The sequence below is a fragment of the Ceratosolen solmsi genome, unplaced genomic scaffold, assembly GCF_000503995.2.
Source record: "Ceratosolen solmsi marchali unplaced genomic scaffold, CerSol_1.0 scaffold3, whole genome shotgun sequence".
NCBI lineage: Eukaryota > Metazoa > Arthropoda > Insecta > Hymenoptera > Agaonidae > Ceratosolen > Ceratosolen solmsi.
This window is the reverse complement of record NW_011948428.1, coordinates 4,666,403-4,678,454: the sequence shown is the minus strand read 5'-3', so window position 1 is coordinate 4,678,454 and position 12,052 is coordinate 4,666,403. Positions and strand designations below refer to the sequence as shown.

Below are 12,052 nucleotides of genomic sequence, written 5' to 3'. Positions count from 1 at the left end.
ATGCATGCCAACCAACATCGGACCACCCTTGACGTGTGTTTCCCAGTCCCCACGAGCTCACTGACACTTTACGCCAGCAGGCACGACAGCAGCATTAGCGTTGACTGACGTGGAGGAAAATCGGAAAAAAAACACGCCGCACATCGCCGTTTAACGAAAAGGAACGCGCGTGTTTGATTCGTAAGTTTTACGCCTCGTTGCAGGAACGTTACATTGACGTTTCCTAATCATCTCGTCTTTTAACGCATACTGTACAGACTATACTGTACATCCTGCGGACAGTACTTAATTCTCCACCGTTCGCTAAATGTCTACCTATCTAACTACTTATCTGCCTACCTATTTACCTACCTACCAACCTAACCTACCAACTGGTTACTAGCTAGTATTGCGCTCGCGAGACAAGGACAGCTTAATGCGCCTAAGTTGTAGAGATACGAGCTAGATGATGTGCATTGCATATTTCATTGGATAAGGATAGCGAATGAGTTTGTAACTTATAGAGACAAGTAATCCAATGTCGGTCATGACTTGACTTAACGCATGTGCCGACACATTCGTCACGACTTTTTAAAGCGATTTCATGCGTATCAAATTGTAAAAATCAAAGGAAAAATTGATGAAATTTTTTTTTGTTTTTTAATTCCGAACCTGCATTTAACAGAACTTTAACAATGCTGTCAGCAGACAAAGAATTATAATGAAAAATCGTTTGAAAATCAGCATTATTATAATAGATGGTATATACGATATGTTTATCGACAAATTCCGATTTAAACTATTTAATGCATAATGTCGTTGAATCGAAATACTTCTCTGAAATTGCGCCCTTTATTATTTATATTTTCCATTCCAGAGACTACAGATTAAAAATATCAATGCTATATGCCATAGAAAAATCAATATTAAATAAAAATTTGATGCGTGCAATTTTCCTTTTGTCGATACTCTTGATTGTCCGACACGAAAATCCAATATCCATGTCAAATAATTGTACCTTAGATAATCCTGGATAATAGACTCGACATCAATGACTTTTGCTTATACCGATTTCTTCAATTTTTATTTTTAAGTACCGACAATATTCAGCCGCACCGCATCGATTTCAAGCAGAAGCCGAAAACGCTAGTCGTCATAATATTTGTGAAACACGGATTCTTAACCGCACTGTGCTCCGCACGCCACTCCCAATAATTCTCATGGAAAGTTGGATGCACGAAATTTCAAAGGAAAGAGACAAATGAAGAGTACGTTTAAAGAAAAGTTGATATGTAGGAATAACAATGATCGATACCCGTACTTGTCAGCAACTTTAGCTCGAATTATCAATTTAATATCAAGAACTACTTTTAAAAATGTTATTCATGATTAAGACTTTTTTTTTTAAATTAGAAATAAACGGTTAAAGTACGTTTTTCGAAACTAGTATTTGTAATATTTAATTTAATAAATTGAATACAACTCGTATATTTTATTAACACGATTTTATTAAACATCACAACTCGACGATGTTAAATTTTTCTTGACTTTAAGAATTAGTGTAGAATTAATATAATAATAATAAAAAAAAAAAATAAAAAAAAGATTGTGTTTTTAAGTAATAGCATTAATTTTAACGGCACGGCTAAGCAATTAATAATAAATTGATATAATTTAAAATATATAATTTTAGATTAAATTTTTGTAAAATTTTTCGTAGAATTATTCTTGCTGAAACTTTGACATTTTTCAAAATTTTTAAAATTTAATAACCATAAAATTGAATTACATAAAACTCATTATTTAAAGAAGTATTCAAATCTTGGATCTCTCTCTCTCTCTCTCTCTCTCTCTCTCTCTCTCTCTCTCTCTCTCTGTTCTCCTGTCCATCCTAAGAACAATAGGTATTAGAATAATCACAAGAGCTATTGTTAAGTTGAAAATGATATTTATAGATTTATAGTAGCAATTGATATTCAATCTTGTTTTGAATTTTGTACGTATACTACATTATGTTTGAATTTTATTGAACTGGAATGGTGTCAATAGTCCTATACAATTTTAATTTATCATCTTTATACTTCTAGTTAAGTTATATTATAACTTTATACTATAACCGTTAATTGAAGAACTCACCACGGCATATTGATAAATTATGGCAATTTTACTGCTTATCGTTAGGCGTTAAATGTTTACACTTTTATTAAATTATGCTGGGTCAGTTTTTTTAATGTAAAAAGAAAAATACCCGTTGATATTGAAGCCCTGCTGGCATTTAAATTTGGATAATACCATCTTTTAAAATTTGAGTACTTTACAAAAGATAATTTTCATTTGTCATTCTCATATTGACTATAAGTCTAGTATAATGAAATTTATTATTTATGTAAATTATAATTTACGCATGCCAAAGGAAATTGTATAACTTTATAAAGCACTACATTTGCTGTGAAATATTCATCAGAAATATATCACTCGATAAATTTTAAGTATAAATTAATATTTTAATATCGAAATTTCTTATATTTGTAGATGCGTAGGTAAACGTTGAAGAGAATATACGTGTCAAATGTCAATATACCGGGTCTCTTTTAGTTATCAGGAGAACGTTTTTAACCTATAAAGTATAATATTGAACTCGCAATTCTAATCTAACGTACAATCAAAGTTACACAACAAGCAAAATGAATTTCTTATATCGATTACCATTTTATGTATTAGAGGTACCAAATCTTAAATTAAAAAAACCATCATTCTTTGTAAAACCGAGTGCAATGGTGGTTTTCTCTATGGTGTTGCTCTCCTACTTTTTAATGACGGGAGGTGAATTATTATGAAGTTATCTATCGTAATCATCTATTATTGTAACGAAAGATTTAATTATGTTATATTTATTTTAGGTATCATATACGATGTTATTTTAGAACCACCTAGTGTTGGTTCTACAACCGACGAACATGGCCATAGTCGACCTGTAAATTTTGTTTAATTTTTATCCAGAATTTCTTTACTTGCATTATTTTAACTTATAATTTTGTTGAAATAGGTAGCATTTATGCCATACAGAGTAAACGGACAATATATCATGGAAGGTTTAGCATCAAGTTTTCTTTTTACATTAGGAGGTCTGGGTTTTATAATTCTCGATCAAACGCATAGTCCATCTATGCCTAAACTTACTAGGATACTATTAATTAGTGTAGGATTTATTAGTGTTCTGGTATCTTTTACTACTTGTTGGATTTTTATGCGTATGAAGCTTCCGTGAGTACAAATTTAGAGTTATTTTAATCATTATAAAAGTTATATTAATATATTCAATTTTTTTTTCATTTACAGGGGATATCTACAATCGTAATATTAAAAGTATTGATGAAAATAATGGCATTTTCAAACAGTAATAGGACATATAAGTAAAAGTATATCTTACGAGAATACTGATATTATATTTTGATACAGAATACAAACGTAGTACAATAAGACTCGCATTATTTTTCCAACATTTTTAATCAACGTCTCAAATATTGAATTTTAATATTTGTGTATACACGAATATTAATTTTTTAATTTTAAATATAATATAAACCATATGCATTAAAAAAAAAAAAATATTTATTTAAATAATCTTAGAAATATAAAAAACACATTTTATACTATAATTTTATTAATATAAACAAGCAATTATATTTAATCCATGTGAAAGTTCTATAATTGTAGAATATGCTAAATATGAATGTACATTATATTACTCTGTGTTAAATTTCTATAAGTATAATAAATTTTATTTATTAGTCTTTTTATTTATCATTTAAATCTTGATAAACTTCTATTATAATAAGTATATATTTCACTATGAATTAGATTACTTTGTTCTAACTAGTATATTCAGTCTTTTAATTTATCTATGCATCGTTTCATATATAATTGTATACATTTTTTATAAATGTATTCGGAAAGTTCTGCAACATAAAAAGTGACATATGAAAATTAATGTTGAGAGTCCAGGTCACATTTAAGTACTTGTACTGTACTTTGAAAAATCACTGCTTTTTTCAATTATATGTTCAAATTCAGCGAAGCTTAGCGATCCATCGTCATCTAAGTCAGCTTCTTCAAGTAAATATTGAATGAGTTGTTGCATATCCCCTTCGTTTAGTCGTTGACTTCCAGTCAATCTATCAACAACTTGACGTAAATCACCAATCCCTAACATGTCATCCCCATCAAAATCTATTAAAATAAAGTTTAATCTATCAAAATCAAATCTATCATACATAGACAACTGGTTAATATTAATATATTTGAATTATTCATTAATTAAAAAAAAAAAAAAAAATAAAAGCAATTTTTCTTTGAAATGAAAAATACAAAAGTAACAATATCATGTCCGCAGTTTGTTTTATCTAAAATTTTATTTTTTGTCTTATTCATAAAATATTTATAAAGACAATTAAAAAAAAGCCAATTAAATTAATTACTAACCGAATATTCTAAATGCATGTTCTGCTTTTACAGCTTTGGGAGCAGCGTCGCTAAAAACAGACATCATATCTAAAAAGTCCTCAAACGTACAATCACCATCTTGACTGGAACTGAATACTTTACAAATTCTATCACCAAATGGATTTACTCTTAGTTCTGGGTATTGTAAAATCTTAGACATTGGCAATTTTGCATTTCTATTATGCCCAACTTTTTCTGGAGCAAGAGCTTTGAACTTTTGATGCGCGCTAAAGTCATTAAAGAACATTAATATTTCTATAATTACCACATATAAATTACATATGTATAAATTGTATTTGTAATTAAATACTTACTATAATACTTCCTTCTTGGTAAAATATGTTAAATCCTGAAATTATTTAAAAATATCAAGTATCAATCAAGTTTAAAATAGTACTACTTGTGAATAATTTCTTAGCAATTAATACAGAAAGATGAAATATTTAGTAATTGTTGAGTGTACTTTGAAAACTAATAGAATTCATTATAGAAATTTTAACCTGATAATCTTGAAGTTCTTCTTCGGTGAATTGACTCTTTCCTGCCCCCATTGCAAAATTTATTTCACACTCTATGTTACATACATGAGAAATTTCTCTTCTATTAAAATAAACTTTTAATGTAATTTTTACGAAGACGTAGAATGTAATAATACGGTATATTTGCAATTGGTTGGCTAATTTTCACCAATTAATAAGCATGACGAAGCATAATTTACATTATGCATTGTAGCTTTAAATATTTAAAGAATTGAGCTTTTATTTTGCCTTACGACTGTTATTCATCCTTACGGTGTGTGAATTTTTAACTAATTGCTAAAAGGGAAATGCGCGTAGAAAGGCAGCACATAACATTCCACGTATTGTTGCTCATATGTGTGAGTTAGTCTGCTAGCGATAATGTGTCACCATACTTCCGACTTTCACTATTGCTGCTCGGAACATTAACTATAGCAAAGAAGACTCTTGAAGAAAAACGTCCAAGTGGTAAACTAAACTAAATCAACTCCTCCCGTGAACTCGATTCCTTACTCCGATTCTTAATACTTGAGAATTAGCTTGAGTTTACCGAGTAAATAAAACAGGTTAGTTTTTTATTCATCAGTACATATAGGTAATTTTTTTGTAAAAACTATTGCATATTATAAATTTTTGTAACAAATAATAAAAAAAAAACACTGCGCGAAGATGAAAGAAGATGAAGACTGATGTGAGTATACGTATAAATTTACGTTAATCATTTATAATACGGCAGAGTACGCGTACTGTGTATTAATTTTTTTACATTATCAATAATAGTATTTACAGATTATTTAATGTTCGATATTATAACAATTTTTATTTAAAAGAATTCTAATATTTTATGCAGAATAACCTGCAAGAAAAAATAATGGAAATTTAACAATAAACTAAAATAATAATGTGTCGTTGCAAATAACAATGTATTGTAGGTAGTTTTCCAAATATATTATTTTAATGCGTATAATAACTAAATTATTTTAAGATAAATTTTACCAACCTGATAAGACAAAATTAGATAAACTCCATGATTACAGAGAGTATTTACATATACTGTTTTACATACGTAGCACTGGATCTATGGTTATTGCTAAAATAATTAATATTTTTAATAAAAAGTTAACAAATACTTTTTGTTTAAAGCGTTGTTTAAACAGATTCATTTGATCCCCTATACATTAAATCCAAAACAAAACATGATGAATCAACAAAGAACGAATGCCCTTGGTTCAACACAATTTCGTAACTCTCCAAATATTATGGATGGGTAAATATTCATAAAATTAATAGGACAAATTTTTTATACTAAATAATTATTAAATATAATATAATAGAAATTTTAAATCAACAAGAATTTTCTAGAAAATAAAAATAATAAAAATTGTTAATTAATATTGAAAGTAATTTAAAATATTTATTATACAAAATATATAAGTGCAAGTAATTTCAGCTTAATTATTTATTTATCTATTTAAGATACAATTTGATTTTATACATACAAAAATTAATTCAACTTGAATGAACTCGTTCGTTATAAATTCCTATAATTCTATTCATATATCATAATAATTTAAGAAAAGTTTTTAATTTTATCAATTTTAAAATAAAAATTATATAAGTATTATAAATATATTGTTGTACATAATTAAGTACTTTTATCTATACACTTTTTATTATATGCAGAATTGGCCAGCCAGTTGGAGGCAGCGCTGGTGTTTCTATAAATTCACCACCATTACCACCGCGTAGACCAATGTCTTCATACCAGACTTATAATCCATTTGGATCTTATATGGGTGGTTACGGATATGGATCAGGTTGGAATAACATGGGTATGAACAGATATGGGAGTATGGGACCTTATCCGGGATATTCATTGTATGGTCAAAATCAATGGAGTGGCCCAAGCGGGGATGTGGAAAATAGGTAGTTTACTTATTAATTTATTTAATTATTACCATGTGATTGAAGCTACTTATTTAAAAATAATTATATAATATTAATAATTTTCGTAAAATTTATAAACAATATTTTAATAAAATTTATTGAATAATTATTAAATATTGTGCAGGCCTATTTATGAAATGCAGGATAAATTCAAAAATGAAAGAAATAATGTATTTCATTGTAATGGTTTTAAATTTAAATTCATGTTAGTAGATTTAATAACAAGAACAATTTTCACATAAGTTTCGATAATGTTTCATTTTATTTACTACTTAATTTCTTTATTATACCTTTTATTCGTGATTTAATATAATTACAATTGAATAAAATATCAAATGATAACATATATGTACATATTAAGTAATAAATAGTATTAAATTTAATATATATATGTAAAATAATTATAATAGTAATTATAAGCCATTATAATATTTTTTAAAGGGTGTTATTCGTTTTAATCGTTTATTATATTTATACTTACTTATTATTAAAATTTTATTAAAAAAAAAAAAAAAAAACTATATATTCTATACTTTTAGTATGAAAATGAAAGTGCAGTGAATTTAAAATAATTTTATCATAATTTTATATACCTAGATTTGTACAATATGCTGAAGAAAGTACAAGACCAGCATTTCAATCAATAGAAACAATGGTTCATACATTTTCATCTGTAACAATGATGTTAGAATCAACATTTTTTGCTATGACCAGTTCATTTCGAGCTATATTAGGAGTAGCTGAAAATGTTGGGAAATTAAGATTAATGTTAAGACAACTTTTGAATAATTTTGCCTTAATACGTTTTTTAAAATGGTTATATTGGAAGATAAAATATACACTTGGTATGAATTGTACATTATTTATAATTTTAATATATTTTTATATATATATATATATATATATATATATATAATTTATTAATTATAATATTACCTTTAATATACTAAATACTCTTACTAGATTTAGTATTCATTATCTATCAAAATTTATTTAGTTCATGATACTATATTTTATTTAGGATTAAGAAATCAAGATACAAATAGTGAAATTTTATGGAGAGAAACAATTTCAGAAATTATGAATGGACATTCAGAACAACCAGGAACATCGTCGTGGCCAATTTTCTTATTTTTAAGCATTCTTTTTGCTACGCCATATATAATTCACAAATTAGTACATAATTCAAAAAACATGAGCATTGATGGTAAATTTTTTACTTATTTTTTAAATACATAAATACAAGCCACAAAAACTTTATTATATTTGGTAATGTATATATTATACCAAATATACATAATAATATACAAATATAAATATTTGATAATAATATTTATATAATATAAAACTAAATGATAGTATAATTTTAATAATTTAACATACAATTATTAACGTACATATAAATATAATACTATATTAAAAATCATTTTTTCAATCATTTTTAATATTCATTTGAATTTTAACGAAAGCATATATTATTAGTTATTATTACAATTGCTTTCCAATAATATCAATGATATGATAAATTTTTTGACATTACAAGAGAAATTTAGTTTATTTATTTCATTAATTATATGTTTATGTTAAAACGTATCAGTTTTTTTATCAGTAAAATAAAAACTTTTATTATGAACGATCATTTAAATTTATATAAATTACACGATTTGAAATATGAGCATTAATTGTTAAAAAAATTTAATGAACTATATGATATAATATTCCTATCGATAAATCATATCAATTATAATTTAAGTTCTTTTTATTTATAATAATATGCACGGATCAAAATTTGTTAACAATTAAATTATTTATCTTTATGTATTTTTTGTATTATACAGTTAAGAATCCAAAAGAATGGCTAGAAAGCGGAGAAGCAGTTTATACCGCAACTGCGCTTTACAGTTTTAAACCAGCTTCGTCAGAAGAATTGCCTTTAAAAATTGGTCAAAAGGTCTGGCTAGCTCCTCAAACATTACAACCAAAAAATTTACCAGGATGGTCAAGAGCTACAGATAGTATAAATGTTGGATTGATTCCTTCAAATTATGTTACAATAGTTGGTCAATTAAAAAAGAAATCCGAGTTCATTCAGTCACAAACAACAAATTCTCATCAACCTTCGACACTAAATGAAGATTTAGAATGTCAAAATGTCGATGATCTTAATAAGATTAATAATGACAGTTTTAATAAATCGAAGATGAAAGAAACTTCGGAAATGAAAAATGAAAATAATTAATCAAAATTATTTTTATGCTCTCGAAATAAAAAAAAAACATCAAATTTCTGTTATAATGGTTTTAAAAATATAAAAGTAACTTTTGTACATATTCTTAGTAAAATTTCTATGCGTTTGGTACATATAAAAGATCGGATGATTTTGTAGATGAAGAAAGAGGGTTAGAGATTTATAGGAGCAATTTTATTATCGATAATTTTAGGAAAAATTTTGATATCATTTGTATTCACGTTTATTACTTGTATTTCTGATTGAAATACTGACTTAGTTTTATAGGACTATGATAATATTATACTATAATAATATAATATATTATATTACTATATAATATACTATTATAATATAACACAATTTATATAATATATTGTTACTATTATTTCACTTGGTTGTTATCTATTGTCATAATAAATGTCTTAAACTGTTGATACAATTATTATTTCTATTAATAAGAAATTTTTTGAAGGAGTAATTTAATGTTGATGATGTTTTAATAAAATTATTTATGATTAACATTTGAAATAATTTTATTTTTATTACAATAAAAATGAATTTTAGAGAGGGATTACATACATTTTATTTCCATAATTTATAGGAAAATACTAAATTAATATCCTTTTTAACAAGAATGATGAGCAGATGTGCATTGTAAATACTTCCTCTTCTTCCTAAATATTTATGATTATCTAATGTTAATGTATTAACCTTGTGATTCTGTTGTATCTGGCGACTTAAGTGACGTATATTCGCGTTCAATAAGTTTAAACCAATGACCACATTCGCAACGTCTTGGTTCGCCTTTATGAAGCCACATCCAATTAATATCGAATTCTTCGTCATTACAAATACATCCAACTAAACGACTCTCAAAAAAGCTACCAACTAAATTCGGACATTCTTTAGTTCCTGGTCCAAATTTTTTGGGTAATGTGTCAAATGGATCCTACATATAAAACAACGAAATAAATTATTTATTTTCACCTTGAGAAAATTATTTAATCTTATTTTGTTTTTTTTTTATTTTGTTTATTTTATTTTTTTATTTTTTTATTTATTTATTTATTTTTTTTATTACATACAGAGGTTCTTCAAAATTTAACAGTAAAACGTTAATAAAAATTACGTCAATTTTCTTAATATAGAATTTTTGATAATTATAAATGTGGTGAATTTATTATTTAAAAGCTAATATGTAGTCGAGAGTTCTTATATATTTCACAACTTCCAGTAGCAATGAAAATCAATTATTTACATGCATTTAATATAAATTAACATCATTTTTCTGCGTGAAGATTTTTTACAATATTTTATAATTAATGAAATAAACTTTTTAAAATCTACTTATATTTCGATTTGGCAAGCTCGGCACACTCTGTCTTGTCAAATATTATTATACGAAAAAAAAAAAAAAAAACTGCAAATAAACTTATAAAGGGATAATAATAAAATAACCAAAAATACTAACATCATATCCTGTCTCTAAATTCGTGTTTTCGTACTTCTCCTTTCCACAAATACCAGCACCATGTTCGAGTGATTTCAATTTTTCTAAAAATTAAATTAATTATTAAAAGTAACAGGAAAATAATATCGCTTTCGTAGCAAGGATTGATTTTCGAAAAGATTTATAATTCCTTTATTACATAATATAAGGGAACAAACTGTTTGAAATCATGGCAAAAATCAGAGATCAATGAAACTTCGTGATTACGTACTTCCTAATTTACAAGATGTTTGCAAACAGCGTTTAACTATCTGAGAAACTGCTCGTCTACAAAGAAATGCCATGTTCTCGAGGAGCCTGACAAAATCGTTGTTAAAAATATTATATTAAAGAATATTAACTCTTCTAAATTAACCCAAAACTCTGGCGAATATTATAAGACTGATGAAGACACCGAAACCTGAAGTTTATCATAGATGATTTCTGCTATTTTAACCGAACAACTAACTGATGTTTGTCAATAGTCAAGAACGATAGCTCGAAATAAATTTACTTAACAAGATTTTAAATTTGAATGTAATGTTAAAGCAAATTACTTATTATCGGCATACGTATTCGAACGTAAAATTTTTCATACAATTTTTAATAATTAGGTGATTTAACTAGAGTCAAGCGTTATATATTTGCCAATGTTAATAATTTTTTCTTTTTTAAATAAATGGATTTTTCAAAGGTAACAGTAACATTTCGACTTTCGTTATTCGTAACTCAATAAATATACGTATAAGTAATACTAATGTATAAACATTTGCTAAAATATATTGGGATTTAAAGATTCGCTTTTCATTATGATTTGGTCATTCATTTGGCATACATTTTTCATCCAAATATTCTTCACGCATTCATAAAAATTATTCGACATTAATTCTTCATTTGTAATTGAGTTATTACTTTTTAACAATAAGACTTTTTATAAACATCAATACTAAAATCAATTAGTATTTAATGAAATTTTGCTTTTTACATTAAATACATACATTATGCGTTAGACAATTAGTTTCTTACAAGCAGTTCTAACTTATTAAAACTATTTAATATATCTTTTAATTTATTTTAGTTTAATATTCATCAGAGCTTCATAGAATAAGTACTTAAAAATTGTATTGAAAACTAAAGTCTAATAAAAAAAAAAAAAAAAAAATAAAAAAAAATTAAAAAAAAAACTGAGAAATCTTGTTTTTATTTACATTTTTATATGAGTATTTGACATTGATTGATTTTACACTAATTGCGTAAAATTTTCAATTTTTGGGATTGACTTACTCCCTTTACTAATGAATCATGTATTGAAATAAAAATTTTTTTTTTTATTTTGCTCCCACCGTATTCATACCAACATAATGATAACGTACTTTTTTTTCCTTG

General features: G+C 25.8%; 4 protein-coding genes across 5 annotated transcripts; 2 read left to right on the top strand and 2 right to left on the bottom strand.

Moving 5' to 3' along the window:
- Nucleotides 1–4: 4 nt before the first annotated feature.
- Nucleotides 5–4,573, top strand: LOC105363653 (oligosaccharyltransferase complex subunit ostc-B). 2 transcript variants are annotated; one of them, XR_912926.1, is made up of 6 exons: nucleotides 5–180; nucleotides 2,512–2,802; nucleotides 2,880–2,953; nucleotides 3,026–3,243; nucleotides 3,319–3,398; nucleotides 4,495–4,573. XR_912926.1 is itself a non-coding variant. In XM_011501402.1 (5 exons), the coding sequence occupies exons 2-5, from the start codon at nucleotides 2,664–2,666 to the stop codon at nucleotides 3,335–3,337; spliced, it is 450 nt and encodes a 149-aa protein (XP_011499704.1). In that variant the 5' UTR covers nucleotides 5–180; nucleotides 2,512–2,663; the 3' UTR covers nucleotides 3,338–3,459. The 2 variants fall into 2 exon arrangements, 1 of the variants encoding a protein (XP_011499704.1); XM_011501402.1 differs by lacking the exon at nucleotides 4,495–4,573 and having other exon boundaries at nucleotides 3,319–3,459.
- LOC105363654 (calcium and integrin-binding protein 1) lies at nucleotides 3,852–5,058 on the bottom strand. The gene is made up of 5 exons (XM_011501403.1): nucleotides 4,983–5,058; nucleotides 4,797–4,831; nucleotides 4,462–4,709; nucleotides 4,011–4,209; nucleotides 3,852–3,938 (listed from the first exon to the last, which is right to left on the bottom strand). Exons 1-5 carry the CDS (start codon nucleotides 5,031–5,033, stop codon nucleotides 3,917–3,919), a joined length of 555 nt encoding a protein of 184 aa, XP_011499705.1. The 5' UTR covers nucleotides 5,034–5,058; the 3' UTR covers nucleotides 3,852–3,916.
- A 433-nt stretch (nucleotides 5,059–5,491) lies between these two features.
- Nucleotides 5,492–9,186, top strand: Pex13 (peroxisomal biogenesis factor 13). Its single transcript, XM_011501461.1, has 6 exons — nucleotides 5,492–5,566; nucleotides 6,144–6,267; nucleotides 6,684–6,926; nucleotides 7,545–7,792; nucleotides 7,969–8,154; nucleotides 8,786–9,186. The coding sequence occupies exons 2-6, from the start codon at nucleotides 6,197–6,199 to the stop codon at nucleotides 9,184–9,186; spliced, it is 1,149 nt and encodes a 382-aa protein (XP_011499763.1). The 5' UTR covers nucleotides 5,492–5,566; nucleotides 6,144–6,196.
- A 555-nt stretch (nucleotides 9,187–9,741) lies between these two features.
- On the bottom strand, nucleotides 9,742–11,113 carry LOC105363652 (cytochrome c oxidase subunit 5B, mitochondrial). Its single transcript, XM_011501400.1, has 3 exons — nucleotides 10,899–11,113; nucleotides 10,649–10,731; nucleotides 9,742–10,126 (listed from the first exon to the last, which is right to left on the bottom strand). Exons 1-3 carry the CDS (start codon nucleotides 10,969–10,971, stop codon nucleotides 9,884–9,886), a joined length of 399 nt encoding a protein of 132 aa, XP_011499702.1. The 5' UTR covers nucleotides 10,972–11,113; the 3' UTR covers nucleotides 9,742–9,883.
- Between the last annotated feature and the right edge of the window lie 939 nt (nucleotides 11,114–12,052).

What these genes read in the sequence shown, in the direction of transcription:
- LOC105363653 (XM_011501402.1), top strand. Translation starts at nt 2,664, where the DNA reads ATGAATTTCTTATATCGATTACCATTTTATGTATTAGAGGTACCAAAT. An exon ending in CTACTTTTTAATGACGGGAG is followed by an intron (nt 2,803 to 2,879) that starts GTGAATTATTAT and finishes TATTTATTTTAG; the next exon opens with GTATCATATACGATGTTATT. An exon ending in AACATGGCCATAGTCGACCT is followed by an intron (nt 2,954 to 3,025) that starts GTAAATTTTGTT and finishes TTGTTGAAATAG; the next exon opens with GTAGCATTTATGCCATACAG.
- LOC105363654 (XM_011501403.1), bottom strand. Translation starts at nt 5,033, where the DNA reads ATGGGGGCAGGAAAGAGTCAATTCACCGAAGAAGAACTTCAAGATTAT. An exon ending in ACCAAGAAGGAAGTATTATA is followed by an intron (nt 4,710 to 4,796) that starts GTAAGTATTTAA and finishes TAATGACTTTAG; the next exon opens with CGCGCATCAAAAGTTCAAAG. An exon ending in AAAAGCAGTGATTTTTCAAA is followed by an intron (nt 3,939 to 4,010) that starts GTACAGTACAAG and finishes TTTATGTTGCAG; the next exon opens with AACTTTCCGAATACATTTAT.
- Pex13 (XM_011501461.1), top strand. Translation starts at nt 6,197, where the DNA reads ATGATGAATCAACAAAGAACGAATGCCCTTGGTTCAACACAATTTCGT. An exon ending in AGCGGGGATGTGGAAAATAG is followed by an intron (nt 6,927 to 7,544) that starts GTAGTTTACTTA and finishes TTATATACCTAG; the next exon opens with ATTTGTACAATATGCTGAAG. An exon ending in GAAGATAAAATATACACTTG is followed by an intron (nt 7,793 to 7,968) that starts GTATGAATTGTA and finishes TATTTTATTTAG; the next exon opens with GATTAAGAAATCAAGATACA.
- LOC105363652 (XM_011501400.1), bottom strand. Translation starts at nt 10,971, where the DNA reads ATGGCATTTCTTTGTAGACGAGCAGTTTCTCAGATAGTTAAACGCTGT. An exon ending in AACATCTTGTAAATTAGGAA is followed by an intron (nt 10,732 to 10,898) that starts GTACGTAATCAC and finishes TTTAATTTTTAG; the next exon opens with AAAAATTGAAATCACTCGAA. An exon ending in ATTTAGAGACAGGATATGAT is followed by an intron (nt 10,127 to 10,648) that starts GTTAGTATTTTT and finishes TTTTATATGTAG; the next exon opens with GATCCATTTGACACATTACC.